Source organism: Marmota flaviventris, chromosome 5, assembly GCF_047511675.1.
Source record: "Marmota flaviventris isolate mMarFla1 chromosome 5, mMarFla1.hap1, whole genome shotgun sequence".
Lineage (NCBI taxonomy): Eukaryota > Metazoa > Chordata > Mammalia > Rodentia > Sciuridae > Marmota > Marmota flaviventris.
In genome coordinates this window covers 34,785,930-34,804,787 of record NC_092502.1, presented here as the reverse complement: position 1 = coordinate 34,804,787, position 18,858 = coordinate 34,785,930, and the positions used below count along the sequence as shown (strand labels likewise).

General features: G+C 44.5%; 1 protein-coding gene and 3 non-coding genes across 5 annotated transcripts; 2 read left to right on the top strand and 2 right to left on the bottom strand.

The window, feature by feature from the left end:
• Nucleotides 1-2,835: 2,835 nt before the first annotated feature.
• Nucleotides 2,836-2,908, bottom strand: Trnat-ugu (transfer RNA threonine (anticodon UGU)). The gene has a single exon. It is a non-coding gene; the product is annotated as a tRNA-Thr (tRNA).
• A 2,602-nt stretch (nt 2,909-5,510) lies between these two features.
• On the bottom strand, nt 5,511-14,527 carry Trim7 (tripartite motif containing 7). Of its 2 annotated transcripts, XM_027955005.3 has the most exons (7): nt 13,928-14,527; nt 12,917-13,012; nt 9,895-10,125; nt 9,075-9,097; nt 8,516-8,631; nt 7,993-8,028; nt 5,511-7,149 (listed from the first exon to the last, which is right to left on the bottom strand). In XM_027955005.3, the coding sequence occupies exons 1-7, from the start codon at nt 14,444-14,446 to the stop codon at nt 6,638-6,640; spliced, it is 1,533 nt and encodes a 510-aa protein (XP_027810806.2). In that variant the 5' UTR covers nt 14,447-14,527; the 3' UTR covers nt 5,511-6,637. The 2 variants fall into 2 exon arrangements, with proteins under 2 accessions (XP_027810806.2, XP_027810807.2); XM_027955006.3 differs by lacking the exons at nt 5,511-7,149; nt 7,993-8,028 and having other exon boundaries at nt 8,599-8,790.
• Nucleotides 14,528-17,690: 3,163 nt separating this feature from the next.
• Nucleotides 17,691-17,762, top strand: Trnaa-ugc (transfer RNA alanine (anticodon UGC)). The gene has a single exon. It is a non-coding gene; the product is annotated as a tRNA-Ala (tRNA).
• Nucleotides 17,763-18,273: 511 nt separating this feature from the next.
• Nucleotides 18,274-18,346, top strand: Trnak-cuu (transfer RNA lysine (anticodon CUU)). Its single transcript has one exon. It is a non-coding gene; the product is annotated as a tRNA-Lys (tRNA).
• The last annotated feature ends 512 nt before the right edge of the window (nt 18,347-18,858 follow it).

Genomic DNA, 18,858 nt, shown 5'->3' with positions numbered 1-18,858 from the left:
CAACATAGCTGATCATCAAGGATATGCAAATCAAAACCACAATGAGATCTCTCACTCTGGTTAGAATGGGCAGCATCAAACAGATACATAATATTAAATGCAGGTGAGGTTGTGGAGAAAGGGGAACTCACACAATGTTGGTAGGAATGTAAATTAGCACAGCCATTATGGAAAAAAAGAATAGAGATTCCTCAAAAAAATTAAAATTTAATTATAGAATCCAGCAATCACACTATTGGTCATATATTCAAAGGAAATAAAATCAACACATCAAAGAGATACCTGCACATCTATATTTATTGTAATACCAATCCTATTAGTGAAGATTTGGAATTAACCTAAATATCCAAGGGATGAATGTATAAAGAAATTGTGAAACTAAAGAAGAAAGAAAACAAATAAAAATAAAGAAAATGTGAGTGCTGGGAACATGGTTCAGTGGTAGAGAACTTGTAGGATGCCCTGATTCAACCCAAAGCAATGAGAGGGAGAACAGTGGCATATTCAGAGTGGGATACTTATTCAGCCATTAAGAAAAGAATGAAATCCTGTCATTTTTGACAACATGAATGGACCCAGAGGACAGTGTTAAATGAAATAAGACAGAGAATGACTAATACTTTATGATCTACACATGTTTGGAATATAAAAAGTTCTACTCTGATATAACAGAGTAGAATAGTGGTTACCAGAGACAGAAGAAGGAAAGGTAAAGAGAAGTTGGCCCATGGGTTCAAAGTTACAAGTAGATGAGAAGATTAAGTGCCAGTGTTCAACAGCACAATAGGGTGAATAGTTAACAATAGCATATAGACATTCCAAAATAGCTAGTAGAGAGGTTCTTGAACACTTCACTACAAAGAAATAATAAATGTAGGAGGTGATGGATATGCTAATTATCCTGATTTAATCATTAAATAATGTACACATATTTTGAATAATCACACTGTACCCCATAAATATATACAATTACTATTTGTGGCTCAGTGGGAGAGCATTCACCTAGTACGGGTGAGGCACTGGATTCTATCCTCAGCACCACATAAAGGTAGACAAACAAAGCTATTGTGTCCATGTACAACTAAAGCGTATTTTTTTTAAAAAAAAAGAAAAACAGTATGGGAGACTGGTGGTGTTTACCTTGCTCTTAAGTAAAAAATGCTAATTCTGTTCCCACTCATTTTCTATTCCCACTCTCGTTAATAGTGGATGCTTCACTCGCACCTTACCTCTTCCACACAGGGCTCTCTGCATGTGGATTCCCTTTGGGTTCTGTCCTTGGCCTTCAACTCTTCCCACCGTGAATTTCCCAAGTGAACTGACCCACCTACAAGTAACTAGCTACTGCCGCAGCCCGGCTGGCTGGGCAAAATAACCTAACAAGCTACCCCTTCCTCCTTCCAAGTTTCTGCCCATACGCTCTCAATACCAAAAGGACAGGGGCGTGAGCCTGTGTATTCTGAGTACCCCGCCTGGACTAGGTCCGACTGAAACAGATGACTTGGTGTATTCAGTCGCCCTTGGTTGAACAGTGGGTCACGACCAGACTCTGAGTACCTCTGAAATGAAGGCCTGAGATTCATTCACCAGTTAGTTCAACAACCTGCCAACACACACCTCCCTCGATATTTAGTTTTATTTCAGAGGATGGCTTTATTTAAGCTCCCGAATAGCTCTCTATTGGCTCCTGCAATCCAGCTTCTCCAATAAGGCGACCTTTCTGCGGTACGAGTCCTTCGGGTTAAAGAGTCCAAGGCCCGAAGCCATAAGTTCCTAAACGTGCTCGCGGGCTCCTGGCCTATCCCGAGCGTGTTATGAGTCTTGACCCCAAATCTTGGCTCTTTGAATAGGAGCTGGCTTGGCTGCAGGAGGAAAGAGTGTGCTTCCTGTCAACAGATCTCCGAAACCTGCTCCCTTCTTCACGCACCTGGTTCTTTCCCTTCCCGCTACTCCAATCACTACCCAGACGTCTGCTAATAGTTTTCTCTGTTCTGGTGCTCTGAGCTGGGATTCTGTTTTCTAACCCTGAGCCTCAGCCACTGGTGGCGTCTCGCTCTTCTGGTTGGAGAGAGGATGCCTGCGATCTGGGAGTAGGAGTGGCAGGACCTGACGTCGCCAGCGCAGTTGGGTTTCCCGAGACACATTTTAGGCTCATTTGGTACTCTTCATTTCCGTCAATAACATAAATCAACAAAATTCAAAAGGTCAGCATTCTTCAGGTGTATAAAATTTTTTAGTTTAAAAAAAGCTGGACGCAAATAAGACAAAGTGATTGTCTTTGGATTCCGGTGTCAGGAATGTGAACTGTTTGTTTGCACTTTTCTTTATATACAGTGATTTCACAGAGAAGCAAATGTCTACAACACGAAAGCAGAAAGGACTGAGCAAGCAGAGCAGCAGATTTAACGTCCAGTGCGCGTGGAGGAAGACAAATGCTTGGTAGGGAAGAGGAGCCAAATAGGGAAGGGGGAGTCGTCTCCACTCCGGAAAACGAGAGGAGGTCCGACCTAGCAAAGACGAAAGGATGAGAGACGAGGGCAAGCCCCTGGACGGAGTAGGGCGACAGAAGGATATGGAAAGACCTACAATGAACTCTCAAGAGCTCTCTCACACACACAAGCTAGGGGGTGTCCGAGGGTGAAAAGTGCGGGAACAGAGGAACCTATTATAGTGGAGTCCGCAGTGGATCTGACTTTTCAAGAAAAAGGTGACAATAAGGAGGGCTGCTGGATTGAGGGTACTGAGAGGCAAAGAGGAAGTAATTGTACCAGTTTGTTGCCTCACAGCGAAGGCGAAAATATAAGTTTCTTATAAGGAAGGTAAAACTGTCTTCTTAGGCCCCAGCGAGATTTGAACTCGCGACCCCTGGTTTACAAGACCAGTGCTCTAACCCCTGAGCTATGGAGCCAGCCGCAGCGCTAGCCTCTGCGCACGAGCAATTGACACCATCATCACCGCCGCTGCGCAGTCGCAATAGCAGATCACTGTATTAAGAAATGAAACACTAAAACAGGGCCAATGATATTTGGCTCAGTAGTAGCAGCCTTTCTACTTCGGCGTCAGTAGGTGTCTGGAAAGCCAGACGGCCACAGTTCCTGAGACAGCCCTGGGAAGAGAGGACCAACTATGCGCGCGGGCGAGAGCGGTTTCTCCAATGGGCGGAGCTGTAAAGAGCTGGGGCCTATGGCAGAGCAAGCGCAAACAAGAGTGAAGGAGCATGTCTGGCTTGTTGTAAGATGACAGTGGTCCAGCAAAGTCACAAGTAGGAAAAGTGTGCATAGGCCTGTTCTGCAGAGAATCTAGGTCAGAACTGTTAAGGTGACCCACCTGGAGTGGGCTGGATAATGAGGAGCAGAGGAAAATTAGGCTGAGAGTGAATAGTGAGGGAATCAGAAAGTCTTGGTGTTCCAAGGTGCCAAGATAAAGACAGGGCCAAGGCCTGGAGTCCCAAACCCCCACCTCACTTTGAGAAGAATTAGGAAAAGACAACTCTTGGGGCATCCTTTGACTCTGAACCACAGGAGGTCTCGTCTGGGAAAGGACAAAGTAGTGACTGTAGGTTATAGAGCTCGTTCTGGTGGCCCAGGCTCCACTACCTTCCTGCAAAACCAGGTGACTTGTGTCACTGGTGGTCAGACCAGAAGTAGGTCCCTGGATATCCTTCTGAATGTTGCCCCTATGAGGATCTGGTGGCAGAGTCTTGGTGGATCTGAAACTATCCAGATAGGCTAAGACGCTTATTAGGCCAGTTTTTGGTCTCAGAGACCCAGAGATCTTATGATGCACAAAGGATAGAAATAGGAAATGCACAACATACTCTCATACTGAAGCCAGAATTACGCAGTCAGTATAGATAGGTAAATCGAGTCAGGTTGGATCAAGGAGGCCAATTTTGAGGGAGTCCGGGGAAATTGGAGACTATCCCCTGAGGGATTGAAATATTAATTCCTTCAGAGCCCTTCCTCCACCCGTCAAGAACCTATCCCTGCTCCAACCTGTTGCTAAGGTAACCTGTCCCAGGAATTGACCCTCCCTACAGGGAGCTATAAAGTTGTCAATTAATGTGTCCTGGGCTGTACCATACTGCCCTTCCCCCTTCAGCCCACCTGTTTCCCACCTTTTGGCTATCCCAAGAGCATTCCTGGGTCTAGTCACAGATACAGGAAGGAGAAAGAAAGGGGAAGAGGACAGAAGAGCAAAGGAAGCCTAGGACATATAAAAAAGGGCAGAACACCTCACTTCTGGGGATACCAGGATACCAGTTATGGCCCCCTTCTCCCTCCTAGGAGAAGTCTATGTTACCCCTTTTAAATAAACCCTGCTTTATAAGCTTGCCTCCGTGTGTTTCTCCAATGTTCAAACTTCAACGTGTGAGGGGGCAGAACTCCTCATCGATAACAGGGGGTATAAATACCAGAATTATATCATCCAAGCTACCAAGCTGCCCTGGTGTCCAAGAAAAAACATTTCTTCCCCTCCAAATGTGATTGTTACAGTAACTGTATATATTTCTTCCAATATATAGATATCTGTAGTTATTCTGCAAGCACACATTCTGGTAGACAAAACAGTCACAGTCACAAACACAAAAACTGAAAATATATACGCAAACAGCTATTCTCAGAGCCCTCAGACCTGGCCTCACATGTACACATGGTACTTCCATCAAATATTCCACCTTCTGTAGCCTGCAATGTGTTGTGATTCTCAGAGCAGTTGTTAAAAGATACAAAGGGAACTGTAATAATCAGAAAGCCACATAAGTGGGGTGTAGTGGCACACATCTGTAATCTCAACAACTCAGGAAGCTGAAGCAGGAAGATCACAAGTGTGAGACCAGCCTTGGCAACAAGACCCTATCTCAAAAGAAAAAATAAAAAGGGCTAGGAATGTAGCTCTGTGGTAGAGCACTCTGGATTCAATTCAAGGTAATGCAAAAGGAGAGAAAAAAGAAAGAGCCATATGAGCCCAGATAACATTAGGGCTTAAGGACATCAGGTGACTTAATTAGAAATTGAACATTAGAAATGGGTTTTCCTTGTGGAAGTCAAAGGCATTCAAATACATAAAATAGCTACTATGTTCTAGAGCTATTCTCCATATATTGGATTCACCCTCTGGGTTCTGCTATAGGCTAAACTCTTAAATGGTCTTGTCCCCAAGATGCAGGATTCTGATTATCTTGTTCTGTCCACTGGGTCTGCCTCTAGGACAGTGTCTTGCCTGCCCCCACAGGAACCAACAACAACGAATCATAAGTTATGACCAAATTGATCTAAGTCTGTAACACCTAAAGGCTATGTACCTGCTCATAAATGCCCTCTTCAAAATATAAATGTTCTTCACCTCAAATCTGAGGTACAACAAATGCATGTACTTACACTCCTCTATACTTAAGCTAACTCACTCTAACAGAAACCCTTGCTCATACTTGTCCTCCCATAATTAGACCAGGGAACTCAAGAAAGAGTCAAGCCACTCCTAGAGATGAGCTCACAATCTATATTTCCATGTCCCTATTCCCCTTCCCATAGGAGCACTAAGCAGGGAACACTCAACAAACACCCTTCCAGAAGCCCAGCCATTCAAAAACTGGGAACATCCAGCCAACAGGATAACAAGGCTGGTCTTCTGAACACTCTCCCAGGGCACAGACTGAGCAGGCTATGAGCAGGCTATGGTACCAGAATGATCTGCTGTTGCATATATTTGGCAAGTTCCAGAAAGTGTGGTCAGGATAATATTGGTGCTATGTGTATTTCTATGCTGGTGCTAGTTGCATCTTAAAATTCTTAGTGTCAACTTGTGTTTCAAAATTCCAGAATCCTTGCTCTCCTTATCCAAAGGAGACCGTACGGAGTAGCAGTGAACATGAGTACAGTGGACATGAGTACTTGAGTACATTGGAAAATGGGAGGTTAGGTATCTGTGAGAACACAGCCACTGTGATCAAGGATGCACATATCACTCTGCATTATCAGGTTAAGGGGAGTTGGAGAGTAGCAATGCGTGTAGGCTGTTGTCCTGGCTTTTTCCTTCATACATGGGTTAATTGTCTTGTTCCAGTTCATGTATGGGAGTATAATACTCCTCGCTGAGTAGACAATCCTGTCAGGTCAGGGGGATTCATAGGACTCATGACCTCAAAAAGCAGAGCTGCTACTATAATAATGAACATGGCTGACCCAGGGCCAAACCTGTCCACTTTGTTTATGACAAATAATTGCTGAAAGTATATGATGATACACTCCTCTTTGTACTTTTGAATATGTTTTTAATTTTCCATAATAAAAAGTTAAAGAGTTTGAATCGTTCCACGGAACCAGAGGCCCTTCTAGATCAGAGCAGTAAGCCCCATGTGATATGAAGCATCCCTGTCAAGAGTAAGGCTTTTGTCCTCACTGGCATCCCCATTTCACAGTTCAGGCCCAAACCATATACCCATCAACAGAGAGGGAACAAGTCCCGAAGATCCAAGGCATTTCTTCCCTTCCTGGTTTACTACAGAACCTTTTCCTCAATCACTCTTCATGCCCCCCAGTGTTGTGCTCTGCCACAGCCTCTCTTGGGCTCACTGGAGCGGGAGGGTGGAGGGCAAGCCCCAGACTGAGCAAGAGAGGAGGCAGGGCAATGCTCCTCAAGGCCAGATTCGCAAGAAGGTGCCAGTTGAACAGACAGAGAATAGAGGAAACACACGCTCCTGGAAGTTGACGCGGAAAGTGTAGAGGTGGCGCATGTCCTCCACAGCATAGAAGGACACAGCCCCCACCTCCAAGTCCAGGGCTACCCGCACACGCGAGAGGTGTCCACAGCTGAGGGGCGTCCGCTCGGGGCTCGTAACAGCCCAATACTGTCCACCGTTGAGCTGCAGTGCCCAGACGCCCTCCTCAGGGGTGAAGGGCGTGAGGCCCTTTCGACGCAAGCTCTCACGGGCCACACCGAAGGCCCAGCCGTCGGTGGAGCCTACTTCCACCTCCCAGTGATGCCTCCCGGAGGAGAAACCGCAGGATGCCAGAACACGGGTGTTGGTATCAAAACGGTTGGGGTGGCTGGGCAGGTCCTGAGCCCGCAGTCCAAGGCGCACACTCTTAAGATCCAGAGAGAGGATGAGGCGAGGATTGGCAGTGTCGGGGTCCAAGGTGAGCTCCACTGAAGGGCGGAGACAAGGAAGAGTATCCTGCATACTGGTTCCTTTAGTACAGCCCTTCTACAAACCTGTCTCCTCTTCCATGAGCAATTTTTCCAGCATACAGTGCCAATGTCCAATCAATCCTTCACTCTTTTCCCTCCCAGGTATTTTGCTTTTTTTTCATTCAATACGTAATTATTTAAATCAAATAAATGCAATTTATTTGACAGATTTGGATCCCAATTAACTTAAAAGTCAATTGGGGAAATTAGAACATTAGTTATTAGAAAGAATCATTAATTTTTAGATGTAGTGATGTTGTGAAGGTCTGGTATGCACAACAGAAGAAGGTATAACAGATGCAGTTAAGGGTCAGGAGAGGACCTTTGCATTTGTTAGGGATAAAAGCCAATCTCTTTTCATCCTATCTTTACTGTTTATGGAAATTATTTGTTACCTGTGATTTGCTTTAAAATTATCCAGGGGGAAGCAGTGGAGAGTTTATGAGAAATAATTGTTGAAAGTGTATTATGGATCCATAACATTTGATACACTCCTCTCTGTACTTTTGAATATGTTTTTAATTTTCCATAATAAAAAGTTAAAGTATGTTCCCTTGTTGTAAGCATGATTATATTCCAGGCACTGTTTAGGTCCTTGGCATACCACAGACTATAGGATATCTGAGCATCCCTGCCCTCCTGTAGCTTTCTTTCTGCAACAGTGAGGAAATAAATGATAAACAGGAAAGCCACTAAGGTCCATGGATATAAGGAATCAACTGTGTGCAAAGACCAGAGAGATAAGCAAATGGGTTCTTTATATGACCAAATAATCTGTACTGTCACAACCGCAATCCATACCTTTTTCTTCTTTCTCCAGTTCTTCCCGAAGATCCTCTGAGAAAAAGAGACAAAACAGAGCATGTATGAACAACCTAGGAAACTGACAAGGATACCTTCTTTTCAAACATTTATTCCCATCTGATTCACTCATTCCCCAGATACTCTGGAGGCCAAGAACTGATGTGCAGGCACAGCAAGCTTGGGAGACTGGGACAGGATAGGTTTCAGACTTCTAAGCATTTTAGCTCCACCTCTTCTCAACTCTCCCCTCTTTTGCCCAGAACTGATCTGAGTTGAGTTCTCTCTCCTCAACCTTTTTTTCACCTTCAATACACCTCCAGGCTGTATGTCCCACAAGAAGCCACCTGCCACTATTTAGGGGAAATCCTAAATAGATTTGCCACCATTGTCTTCCCATACTAATCTGGTCTTGACACAACCCAGCTCCATTTTTTCACATAAATTCCAAAAAGGCAGAGCTTAGTATCCCTAAAGTATCAGAAACACACTACTGCACCCATGTTGCATGGCCAAGCCCTACCTTTGAACTTCTTCAGTAGTCCTTTCAAGACAAAGGTCTTGAGGGAAACTTTCCAGACTTTATTCTTCATCTCAGAAGAGACTGTTGTTGGCTTGGGGCCAGGCACATTGCTGCACCTATAGGACAGGAACCTTGAAGGCCCAAGAACATCATCCCACTCCTAATGGGCTATGACAATTAGGATGGTGCTATATAGCTTGGATAAGTGTTCCCTAAAGGCCCACATATTGAAGGCTTGATTGCCAGCCAGTGGCACTTTTGGAAGGTGGTGGAACCTTTAGGAGGTGGGAACAAATAGAAGAAAGTTAGGTTATTGGGGGCATGCCTTTGAAGGAGATATTGGGGCCCCTGCCTCTCCCTCCTCTTTTTCACATGTACAAGGCCCTGGGTTCAATCCCCATCACCACCAAAAAAAAAAAAAAAAAAGTACCCAGGTAAGGCAAGGAAGTGGGGGCTGGGGATCAGGATGTGAGAGATGAAGCAGGAGGTGGAGGATAAAGAGAGAGGGTTCAGTGGAAATGAATTTAGAAAAACCCAAGAAACTGTTAGATTCACTCACTTGCTTAGTGTGTTTTTAAATTCCTGGAAGGAAAAATGGAAGAAAACCAAATTAGCATCAGGTAACCTCCACTCACTTCTAAGAAAACAAAACTTGACCCTTACTCTGCCTCCAAGGAAATAAACAATAGCAGGTATACCATGCACTACTGCATTGAATACCAGGAGGCAACTAGCCAGTTATGGATGGCTGTTGAGTGTCTCCTCAACTTGATGGACCTTACCACACTCTTCAAAGGTTTTCTCTGTTATAGAATCACAAATGGAGTCATCTCGTGAGACCCAGTGTTTGCTTTTGCCCTGAAACCACCTTAGATGAGTCACAGCCCTTTATGCAATAGCAGGTCACTCAGACCAATGTCTTTTACCTGACTGTTCTTGACCCATTTTTAGTTTGTGAATTTATCTTATAGATTATACCTATTTTCTAAGGAAAAAATAAATAAATAAAAGAAAGAAAATAGAATAAAATCATCAAGGTTTATTATAGGCAGTAAAGATAAATATAATTTTCTAAGACTTTTGTTTCAAATATGTGAATACTGGAACACAATGTAAGCTATATTATTGTAGCTCAGAGTCAAGAAATTTTTAAGGGGCTGGGGATGCACTTGCCTAACATGCATGAGACGCTAGGTTTGATCCCCAGCACTGAAAAAGAATTTTTTGTTTGTGTGTTTAAATCACAACCCTTTAGATTTCTAACTCCAGAAGAATCAGGGCATCAGGGCACCTTGTTTCAGTCCCTTTTGGCTCCAGAATACGTGATTCTACTAAACTAATAGGATCTAACTGTTCTCTACCCTCAGTTCCAGACTCACCTGGAGGAAGTCAAGGTCAGGCTTTTGAGCTGTCTCCTGGATTTGGCTGCTGAGCTTGGAGAGTTGAGCGATCTCACCTCCTAACTGGGCCAGGTTCTCAGTCTGCTTCTGTGTTACTTCCCTGGACAGTTCCTCTAGGCGGCTCAGGAGCCGGCCCTCTTGCTCCACCAGGAAGGCCCGAAGTGCCTGGAACTCTGCTCCTACCTTCTCTCTCTCAGCAGTCATCTGCTTCTGTCCCAGAAGGAGGAGTTGGTGAGTGGGACAGGGATCGGGAGACAGGATAGGTCACAGTGGTCAGAAAGACTTGGGCATTGAGCACTGAGACATAAGCTTGGGACAGGAGCCTCTGAGTCATTCCACAGGGAAGGGTTCCATCTTCCTCACTGCTTTGGGGATCAGAAGCAAACCCACAAACACAGGTTGTACACATTCTCTAGTTTAAATATCCCAACTCTCTGCAAGCTGCAGCCTCAACATATGCTCTTTTCTTACACTGCCACAGAATTGCCCAGATGTCTCTTGTGAACCTGGGCTTTATCCCTAAGTAGGGCAACTTCAAACTCCTGCTCCAGAACGACCTCAAGCTACAGCTTTTTCATTTGAGAAGATTAAAATGCCTGTTGGGGCCACCATAAGTATTAACTTGAGGTTGTGTTTCCTTCCCCATTTATTTTATCACTCCCAAACATTTCAAACATTCACTCTTCATTTTACTTCTTTTTAAAAACCACCTTTTTTTTTTCTCTTTTGGTTCCTGGGATTGAACCCAGGGGTGCTTAATCAATGAGCCACATTCCCAGCCCTTTTAAACATTTTATTTAGAGACAGGGTCTCACTAAGTTGCTGAGGCTATCTTTGATCCTCCTGCCTCAGCCTCCTCAGCCTCCCCAGCCTCCCAAGGAAATAACACAAGTTAAAGTGTTTACCAAAATACTCTTGGTTTTGAATGTGTCTACCAAAATTTCTTGTGTTGGAAACTTAGTCTCCAAATTCATATGCTGTGGTATTTGGAAGAAGGACCTTTGGAGGTATTAGATTAATTCATAAGGGTAGGAAGAGAGAACTGAGATAGCACTCTTGTTCTGTCTCATTATGTGGTACCATCTTTCATACTGCCATGCAGCAAGAGGGCTCTTACTAGATGCAATGTGAATTCTAATACCATGCTCTTGGACTTCCCAGCCTCCAGAATTGGGAGTTTAAAAAGCCTCTATTTTTTATAAATTATCCAGTCTATAGTATTGTGTTATAATATCAGAAAACAGGCTAAGAACTGCACATCAGGATTTCCCAACCTTGGCAATATTGACATTTGGGGCTAGATTTGGGATTATTTTTTGATGTTAGGATTGTACTGTACATTCTGTGGTGGTTGTTTTTTTTTCCTCCAATGCTGGGAATGGAACCTAAGGCCTTGGGCCTGTTAGGCAGACAATCTACTCACTGAGTTACACCCCCAGCCCATGTCCTATGTATTATAGGATGTTTAAAGGCACCTCTGACCTCTACCACTAAATTCTGCTGTAACCCATCTCCAAGTACTGACAAGTATGTGTGTGTGTGTATGTATGTATATGTGTATGTATGTGTATATGTGTGTGTGTGTGTGTGTGTGTGTGTATATATATATATATATATATATATATATATATATATATAAAAAATTCCAGATTATCAAATGTCCCTGGGATAAGGGAATTCTCAAATTATTCATTCTCAGGGCTGGGGTGTAGTTCAGTGATACTTCTCAAGTATGTAGAAGGCCCTTTGTTTCATCCCCAGAATTGGAAAAAAAAAAAAAAGTTCTCATTATCCTTTTAATCATGCAGCAATAGTTGTACACTATTTCTTTATTCCTTTAATCAGGTGTTTTATAACGATAATAAATGTGTAAATCAGAAGTGGAGGTAGATGGATTGTTGGGAGAGGACAGAAATGGAAAGTGTACTAAGTAATGTCATGGGCAGCTGGGTGTGAGACTGAAAAAATGCCCACACTGTGGGGATGCTCTCTGGATCATGGGTGTAAAACAGTGCTGAAGATCTACATGCTCACTCCTTTTTTTTTTTTTTTTTTTTCAGCAGAATAGGGTGGGATGAAGATCTGGAAAGGTGAGTTCTTCCTTACAGAGGGAAGTAAATGATCAGTTGTGAAGGTCTGGTATGCACAACAGAAGAAGGTATAACAGATGCAGTTAAGGGTCAGGAGAGGACCTTAGGCTATATGAATTTGAGGGTCTTCTTCCATCTCTCCTGACCTTGAGGATAAAAAGACCCTCTCCTTCCAAATTTCCAGCACCATAATTTACAGGCCCTGGTAGATCCTTTAATTATTTCAATACCTACTTATTGAGCTTGAAATTTCAAGGTGAAAATGATAGTCAGTGACTCACCTTAACCAAAATGTACCCCACTCCACTTTCCTGTTCTACTCTATGAAAAATAAAATTTCATCCTAATTGGGAGATGGAGAGGTGCTGAGTACCCTGAGTTGCACAATACCCAAGTCCCCAAACCTCCTGTCTTATGTCAGTGTCCAGAACAGTTCTGATAATCCCAGAACCCCTTCTCTCTTAGGCTCCATTTCATAATAATAATAATAATAAAAATTCTGAAAATGGAAAAACGTTTCACTACTCTTTTTGTGGCAAAACATGACTTGAACTAATATGTGACAGTTGAACTAACATTCTTCATATGAATATTTATATGTTTCTCTGAAGAAATATTAATGTGTTCAATTACCCTCCCACAGGCCCTAATTGGCATATCATGTAAATTAGAGTGACTGTACATCCTAATTCACTGGGGAAGTTCCAGTTCAGGCTGGCTCTTCTATGACAATTTTGTAGCACTCCCTTTCACTTTCAAAAGCTCTGGTTTGTAAGGTAAATTATACAGTCAACCTATGTAATATGCAATCTGTTATCTTTCTGAAATTCATAAGCATACACTCCAACACCACACATGCACCCTGAGTCCTGGTGGTAGGCAGCCCTGTATTATCCCACAATGGGACTCACCAGGAGCTCTTTGCTCTCCTTCTCTTCTGTAGACCGGAACACCTCATAGTCCTCCAGTTCCTTCTTCAAGGCCCTCAGTCTGGAATCCAAGAGCTCCTGCGGGTGAAACCAGAGACCCCACATGTGCCTTCCTGAAGCCATCCAGGAGAAAGGGAAATCTCCGCTCATGGAGGAGGAGGCTGGGTAGAAGTCATCTCTGGAAGTCGGGGTGAATATAGCCTGTGCAGGCTACACCTAAGGGTTCAGAGCTACTGCAGTGAGACTTCAAATGCATTAGAGTTTCAATTCCCCAAGAGAAACTGCTGCACAATCTAGGCCGAAACACGAAACCCCCAGCCCAACACATACCCAAACCCTCTTGTGTCCCCTACCCCACGTGGGAAGGTTGGAGATGGGTAGGGTAGCAAAGACTGGAATCCCGGAGGACCCCGCACACGCCCCTGATAATGCCGCCTCAGAAAGAAAGCAATCAAGGCGGAGGCACCCAGAATTCACCCCCATAGCTCAGCCTAGACGTCTCTAGGCACTCCACTTAGCCCAGAAACCTCACACTCCACTCTCCGACCTCCTGGGAAGGTCGTCACACTAAATCCCCTATGAAATGAAGACTTTGAGTAGAGCCACGCTCAAGGAAAGGGATGAGAATGGAGATGTGTGTGACAGAGACCTTCTTGCGGAAATGAACAGCTACCATAAAGCCGACTTGGCTAGGCTGGGGGCAGACAGGGAAAAGAATCGCCAAATATCTGGGAGCGTTACGTAGGCTACCCAGTATCTGCTCAGAGGAAACACGGTGTACTGGGGAGAGGGAGGTGGCACCGAGGGTGGTCAGGAACAACACGGAGAGAACCAAGCTCAGCCCAAGAAACAGTGCTGAGCAACGTGGGATAGGAGAAAAAAAAGACACGGGCTCTTCTGGCCCTCCATCTTGCCTGTCTGTACCGCTTGGGCGGAAGAGCTGGACCAAAGCTGAGGGTCCTGAGGACCCTCAGGGGTGGGACCCGAGCTCACCTTGGCCTCCTGAACCGCCTCGTCTAGTGGCAACACAGCGTGAGCGCGGTGCTCGCGGGCGCGGTCACACACCACACAAATGGCACGCCCATCGTCTTGGCAGTAGAGCTTCAGCGGTTCTCCGTGGTGTGTACACCGGACAATCGCCGCTGAGGCCGCAGCTTCCGGGGTCCCACATTTCCCTGTGGCAGCCCCTGGCAGGCTGAAGCGCCGAAGCAGCGTAGCCACAGCAGCCAGCTGCCGGTTGGGACGCAACTGGCTAGGGCGTGCGGGCTCTCGGCACTGAGGGCAGGGCAGAGGACCAGGCAGCGTGCGGGTCGCGGCTGCGGTGCCAGTGTTGGGGCGCTCCCAGCAGCGCGCGATGCAAGCGCGGCAGAAACTGTGGCCACACTCGACGGACACTGGCTCCCGAAAGAGCTCTAGGCAGATGGAGCACGTTGCCTCGCCCTGCAGCTCTGCAGCCAGCGCCAGAGCCTCGGCCCCTGCGCCCGGGCCAGTCCGGGGCCCTACGGCCGCCATGGGCGCCCTTTGTGCACCTGAGTCGGGCGACCCTGTCGGAGGCCTCTGTACCAGGCTCAGAGTTCAGCAGCCCAGGCTGGCCTCCGAATGCCTACTGGGAGAGGAAGGGCGGGGCTCATACTAGCAGGCGGAGACGTAAGCTGAGGGTGTACCCGGCTGGGAGCCGCTGGGAGAGGAGGGTGTACGGTGGTGGCTGGCAGGAAACCACAGAATGCATATGCCCGGCCGCGCCATACACCCACTGCTCTAGTTTCCAGCAATCCCCACCTCCGCCAGAGGCTTCCCTCTCTGTCGCTTTTCCCCTCGGATTTCAGGCTGCTCAATCTGACCTAATCAGCATCTGGAAACAGGCCGGGACAGGTGAACGCACTTGCCCAGCTAGGCGTCATCCCAGTTGCCAACCAAGGCCGACTCTGCATGGTCGGGGCAAAGGCCTGGCGCCGGGAGCCACGGTATCAGGTTCTCTGAGAGTTGGTTCATGCCGACCCTGTGCCGAGCTAAATTTAGGGTCTAGAACCTGACCATGTCCCCTTCTGTCAAACATAGCCTTCTATCCGCTTCTGTAACTACATTTCCTATAATTGTGGTACCCCATTTCTTTATTTCATTTTTTGAACAAGTAATTAATTTAATCATTTTCTCACTTTATTCACTGTTATTCTTTCCCGCCCTCCCCCAGCCCCCATCTTGTTTGTTGCTCCGGAGGCCACCTCGAACCCCTCCGGAGCAGCCAGAATTATCTGCTTCCATATCTTCTTTCCTTATTCCCTCTGGAAACCACTAGGATCAGGCGTTCACCCCCACTCTCCTCAGAAATCAGTCTTGTAGATGTCATTAGCGACCTGTGCAATTCTAACCCAAAGGCCAAGACCTAACCTCAGGATGCTCTCTCCTTCCTGACACCTTTTTCTCGCTGCCTTTCAGAATACTAAATTTCCCGAAATTTCTTGCCTTCTTTGGTCTTCCCTACTTTCTTTTTAGCCTCCTTGTGGTTTTCTGCTCCTCTCTCTGCCCATGTTCTGGCCTTGGGCCTCTGTTTACACTTATTCCCTTGTGATCTCTTCTTGACTTGAAGATTGAGATCTTCCTTTTTGACTTGAAAGACCTTTCTGTGGTAATGACTTCACAGTATACATCCCAGCCCTCTTCTGCTCAAAATCCTCCAATGGCTACCAATTCTCTGGATAAAAGTTGAGGTCCTTAGGAAACTTCAACTCCTAGAAGAAAATTCAGGGTCAACACTTCAGCATACAAGCACAGGCAATGATTTTCTTAATAGAACACCTAAAGCTCAGGAAATAATGCCAAGAGTTAATAAATTGGGTGGCATAAATTAAAAAGCTTTTGCTCAGCAAAGGAAACAATTAAGAATGTGAAGAGAGAATCTACAGAATGGGAGAAAGTCTTGGATAGCTACTCTTCTGACAGGATTAATACCTAGAATATATGAAGAACTCAAAAAACTTAACACCAAAACTCCAAATAAACCAATTAATAAATGGGCAAATGAATTAAAAAGATACTTCTCAAAAAAAGAAATGCACATGGACAGCAAATATATGAAAAAAAGATGTTAAACATCCCTATCAATTAGGGAAATGCAAATCAAAACTACATTGAGATTTCATCTCACACTAGTCATAATGGCAGTCATCAAGAATACAAACAATATAAATGCTGGAAATGAAGAAAAAGGAACACTTTTATATTGTTGGTGAGTTATAAATTAGTATAACAATTATGGAAATCAGTATCCAGGTTCCTCAAAGTACTAGGCATGCACTATATGACCACTCCTTGGTATTTTCTCATAAGAATTAAAGTCATCATATTATAGTAATACATGCATACCCCTGTTTATAGCAGCACAATTCATAATAGCCAAACTATGGAACCAGTCTAGGTGTCCACCAATGGATGAATAAAGAAAAAGTGGCATAAATTCACAATAGAGTTTTATTCAGACATAAATAAAAATGAAATTACATAATTTGCAGGAAAATGGATGAAACTTGAGACCATTATGTTAAGTAAATAAGCCAAACTCAGAAGGTTGAGAGTTATATGTTTTCGATAATATGTGGAAGCTAGAGAGGAAAAAGAAAAAAAAAAGTAAGATGAGAGGAGTCTCATGAAAATGGAAGGAAGCGCAGTAGAATAGATGAAAGGGGCCAGGAGAAGGAGGAGGAGGAGAGGGAAAGGGGAAATACTGAGGAATGATGTTGACCAAATTATATTGTTATATAGTGTGCATACACAAATACGTAACAACAAACCATACCATTATGTACAACTTTAATGTACCAATTAAAAATGTAGAAAAAAAAGTTGAGGTCCTTACAATAACCTGAAGGCCTCACCCTTTCTATGTTACCAACTCCTACACCTGAGACTTTGTCCTCATTTTCTACAACTCTGGTGTTTATTTCAGCCAAATGTCATTAATACTACTACTTCACAGCTTTTGCATGGGGCTGTTTCCTTTGTTTACACCTATTTTCTTCCAAATACCTGTGTATCTCATTTCTTACCTTCAAGGCTTGTTTCAAATGTCACGTTGTCCTTGGAGCTTAACCCAACCACACACACTGTTTAGAAGCTCTCTTCCCACCTCTCTCTTCCTTATAACTGGCTCCGTTTTCTCTCTAGCACTCTATACCTCCGGGAATGGGAGATCTAAAAGTGGAATTGACTGTGTTTGTTCACGGCTGAACTTCCAGTTTCCAGAGTAATTTGGTAAACTTTTTGTTGGCCTGAACAGATTTAACGTGGTTCAAAATTCCAATGACATAAAGTAGTGGAAAATCCAAATTAGTGGACAATGTGTCCTTCCCCACCTCCAACACAAGTAATTAATAATTAATTTTACTGCTCTAGATTGTTTTATTCAAATATTCTATATTTTACCACATTAGCCTCCCCTTTAAAAAAACGAAACGTAACACCTTGCACAAAGTCTTCCTTAATTCCCTTTTACGTGTCACAGTTCACGGTGTTTTGACGATTCCCTCTTCTTTTACCACCATTGTCCCCCAGATTCATATCCAGGCTCGGTTCACCCTCTGGGTAGCCCGCTTCAGAGATCAGTTTGTCCACGGTCAACTTAGAATTATTAAAACAATTCGTAGTTAGGTGAATCCTGATTTTGCAGCTGCTGGGACCTCGCGTCAGCGAGTTGTCTGCTTTTCTGAGTCCTGCACCAAGTGACAGTTAAGTAAGGAGTGAGAGTAGCATTGTAACGAGTGGGGATGTAGCTCAGTGGTAGAGCGCATGCTTTGCATGTATGAGGCCCCGGGTTCGATCCCCGGCATCTCCAATTGCGTTTTTCTTCCTCTTTTTTTCCCCCTCTACGTTCAAGAAATTTAGAAATCCAGCGTGTTTGTAGAGCGCTGAAGAAAATCCAGCATTTATATTGTTCGTATTCTTGATGACTGCCCTTATGACTAGTGTGAGATGAAATCTCAATGTGGAATCCTCGCGGATAAGAAAGAGTTCTCAGGGACCCCAGCGCTACTTTGACCTCCAGGCACTTCCTGTCTTTCCTGATTACAAATCCTCATGTTGAGCACTCCAGAGACATCTTGATGCATTTATTTTTTCCTTCTCAGCGTTATGTGCTTTGTGGAGGATGTAAACAGATTAGGTCCTTAATAGTAAACAGAAAACAGATGCAAATGTTTGAGAGGGTTAGGCACAAATTGCAGAGTATAAATTTTCCAGACTATTAAGGCATTTAGTAAGTCTATCAAAGTCCAAGTAAATCCAACTTTAAATCTGGAATCACAATTTCGTTCCAAACATAAAGAAATAAACTTTATTTTCACAGTGCCCGGCTAGCTCAGTCGGTAGAGCATGAGACTCTTAATCTCAGGGTCGTGGGTTCGAGCCCCACGTTGGGCGCAAGTTTTAGCGCCCAAACTCAAGTTAACTGTACTAAGTAAAACCTCTTCTGGAAACTTTAAAAAGCACAATATTGCTGTGGTTTTATCCCCATTTACCACAATATTCTTGTGATTATTTCCCCGTTTACTGATTGGTCTGTAGGCCTCGCTAAACTGATGACTGGCTTTAAACTTTGATACTCCTGCTTCAAGCCTCCCTAACCGCTGGGATCATGGGCAAGCACCACCACACCAGACTTCCCTTTTGGGGGGGTTTAGGGGGTGGGTTAGCTCAAACTCGGGGCCTTGTGCTTGCTAGGTAAGCACTCTACGGCTGACCTACACCCGCAGCCCTTATTTTAAACCACTTGTAATTTACAATTCTGTTGTTTTAAACACATTGCCGTGCCACCATCGCCATCTCCCGTTTCCAGGTCTCTTCCTGCTTCCCAACAGAAACTGTACTAATCAAACACTAACTCTTCCCTTCTTCCCCCAAGCTCTGGCAACCACCATTCACTTTCTGTCGTT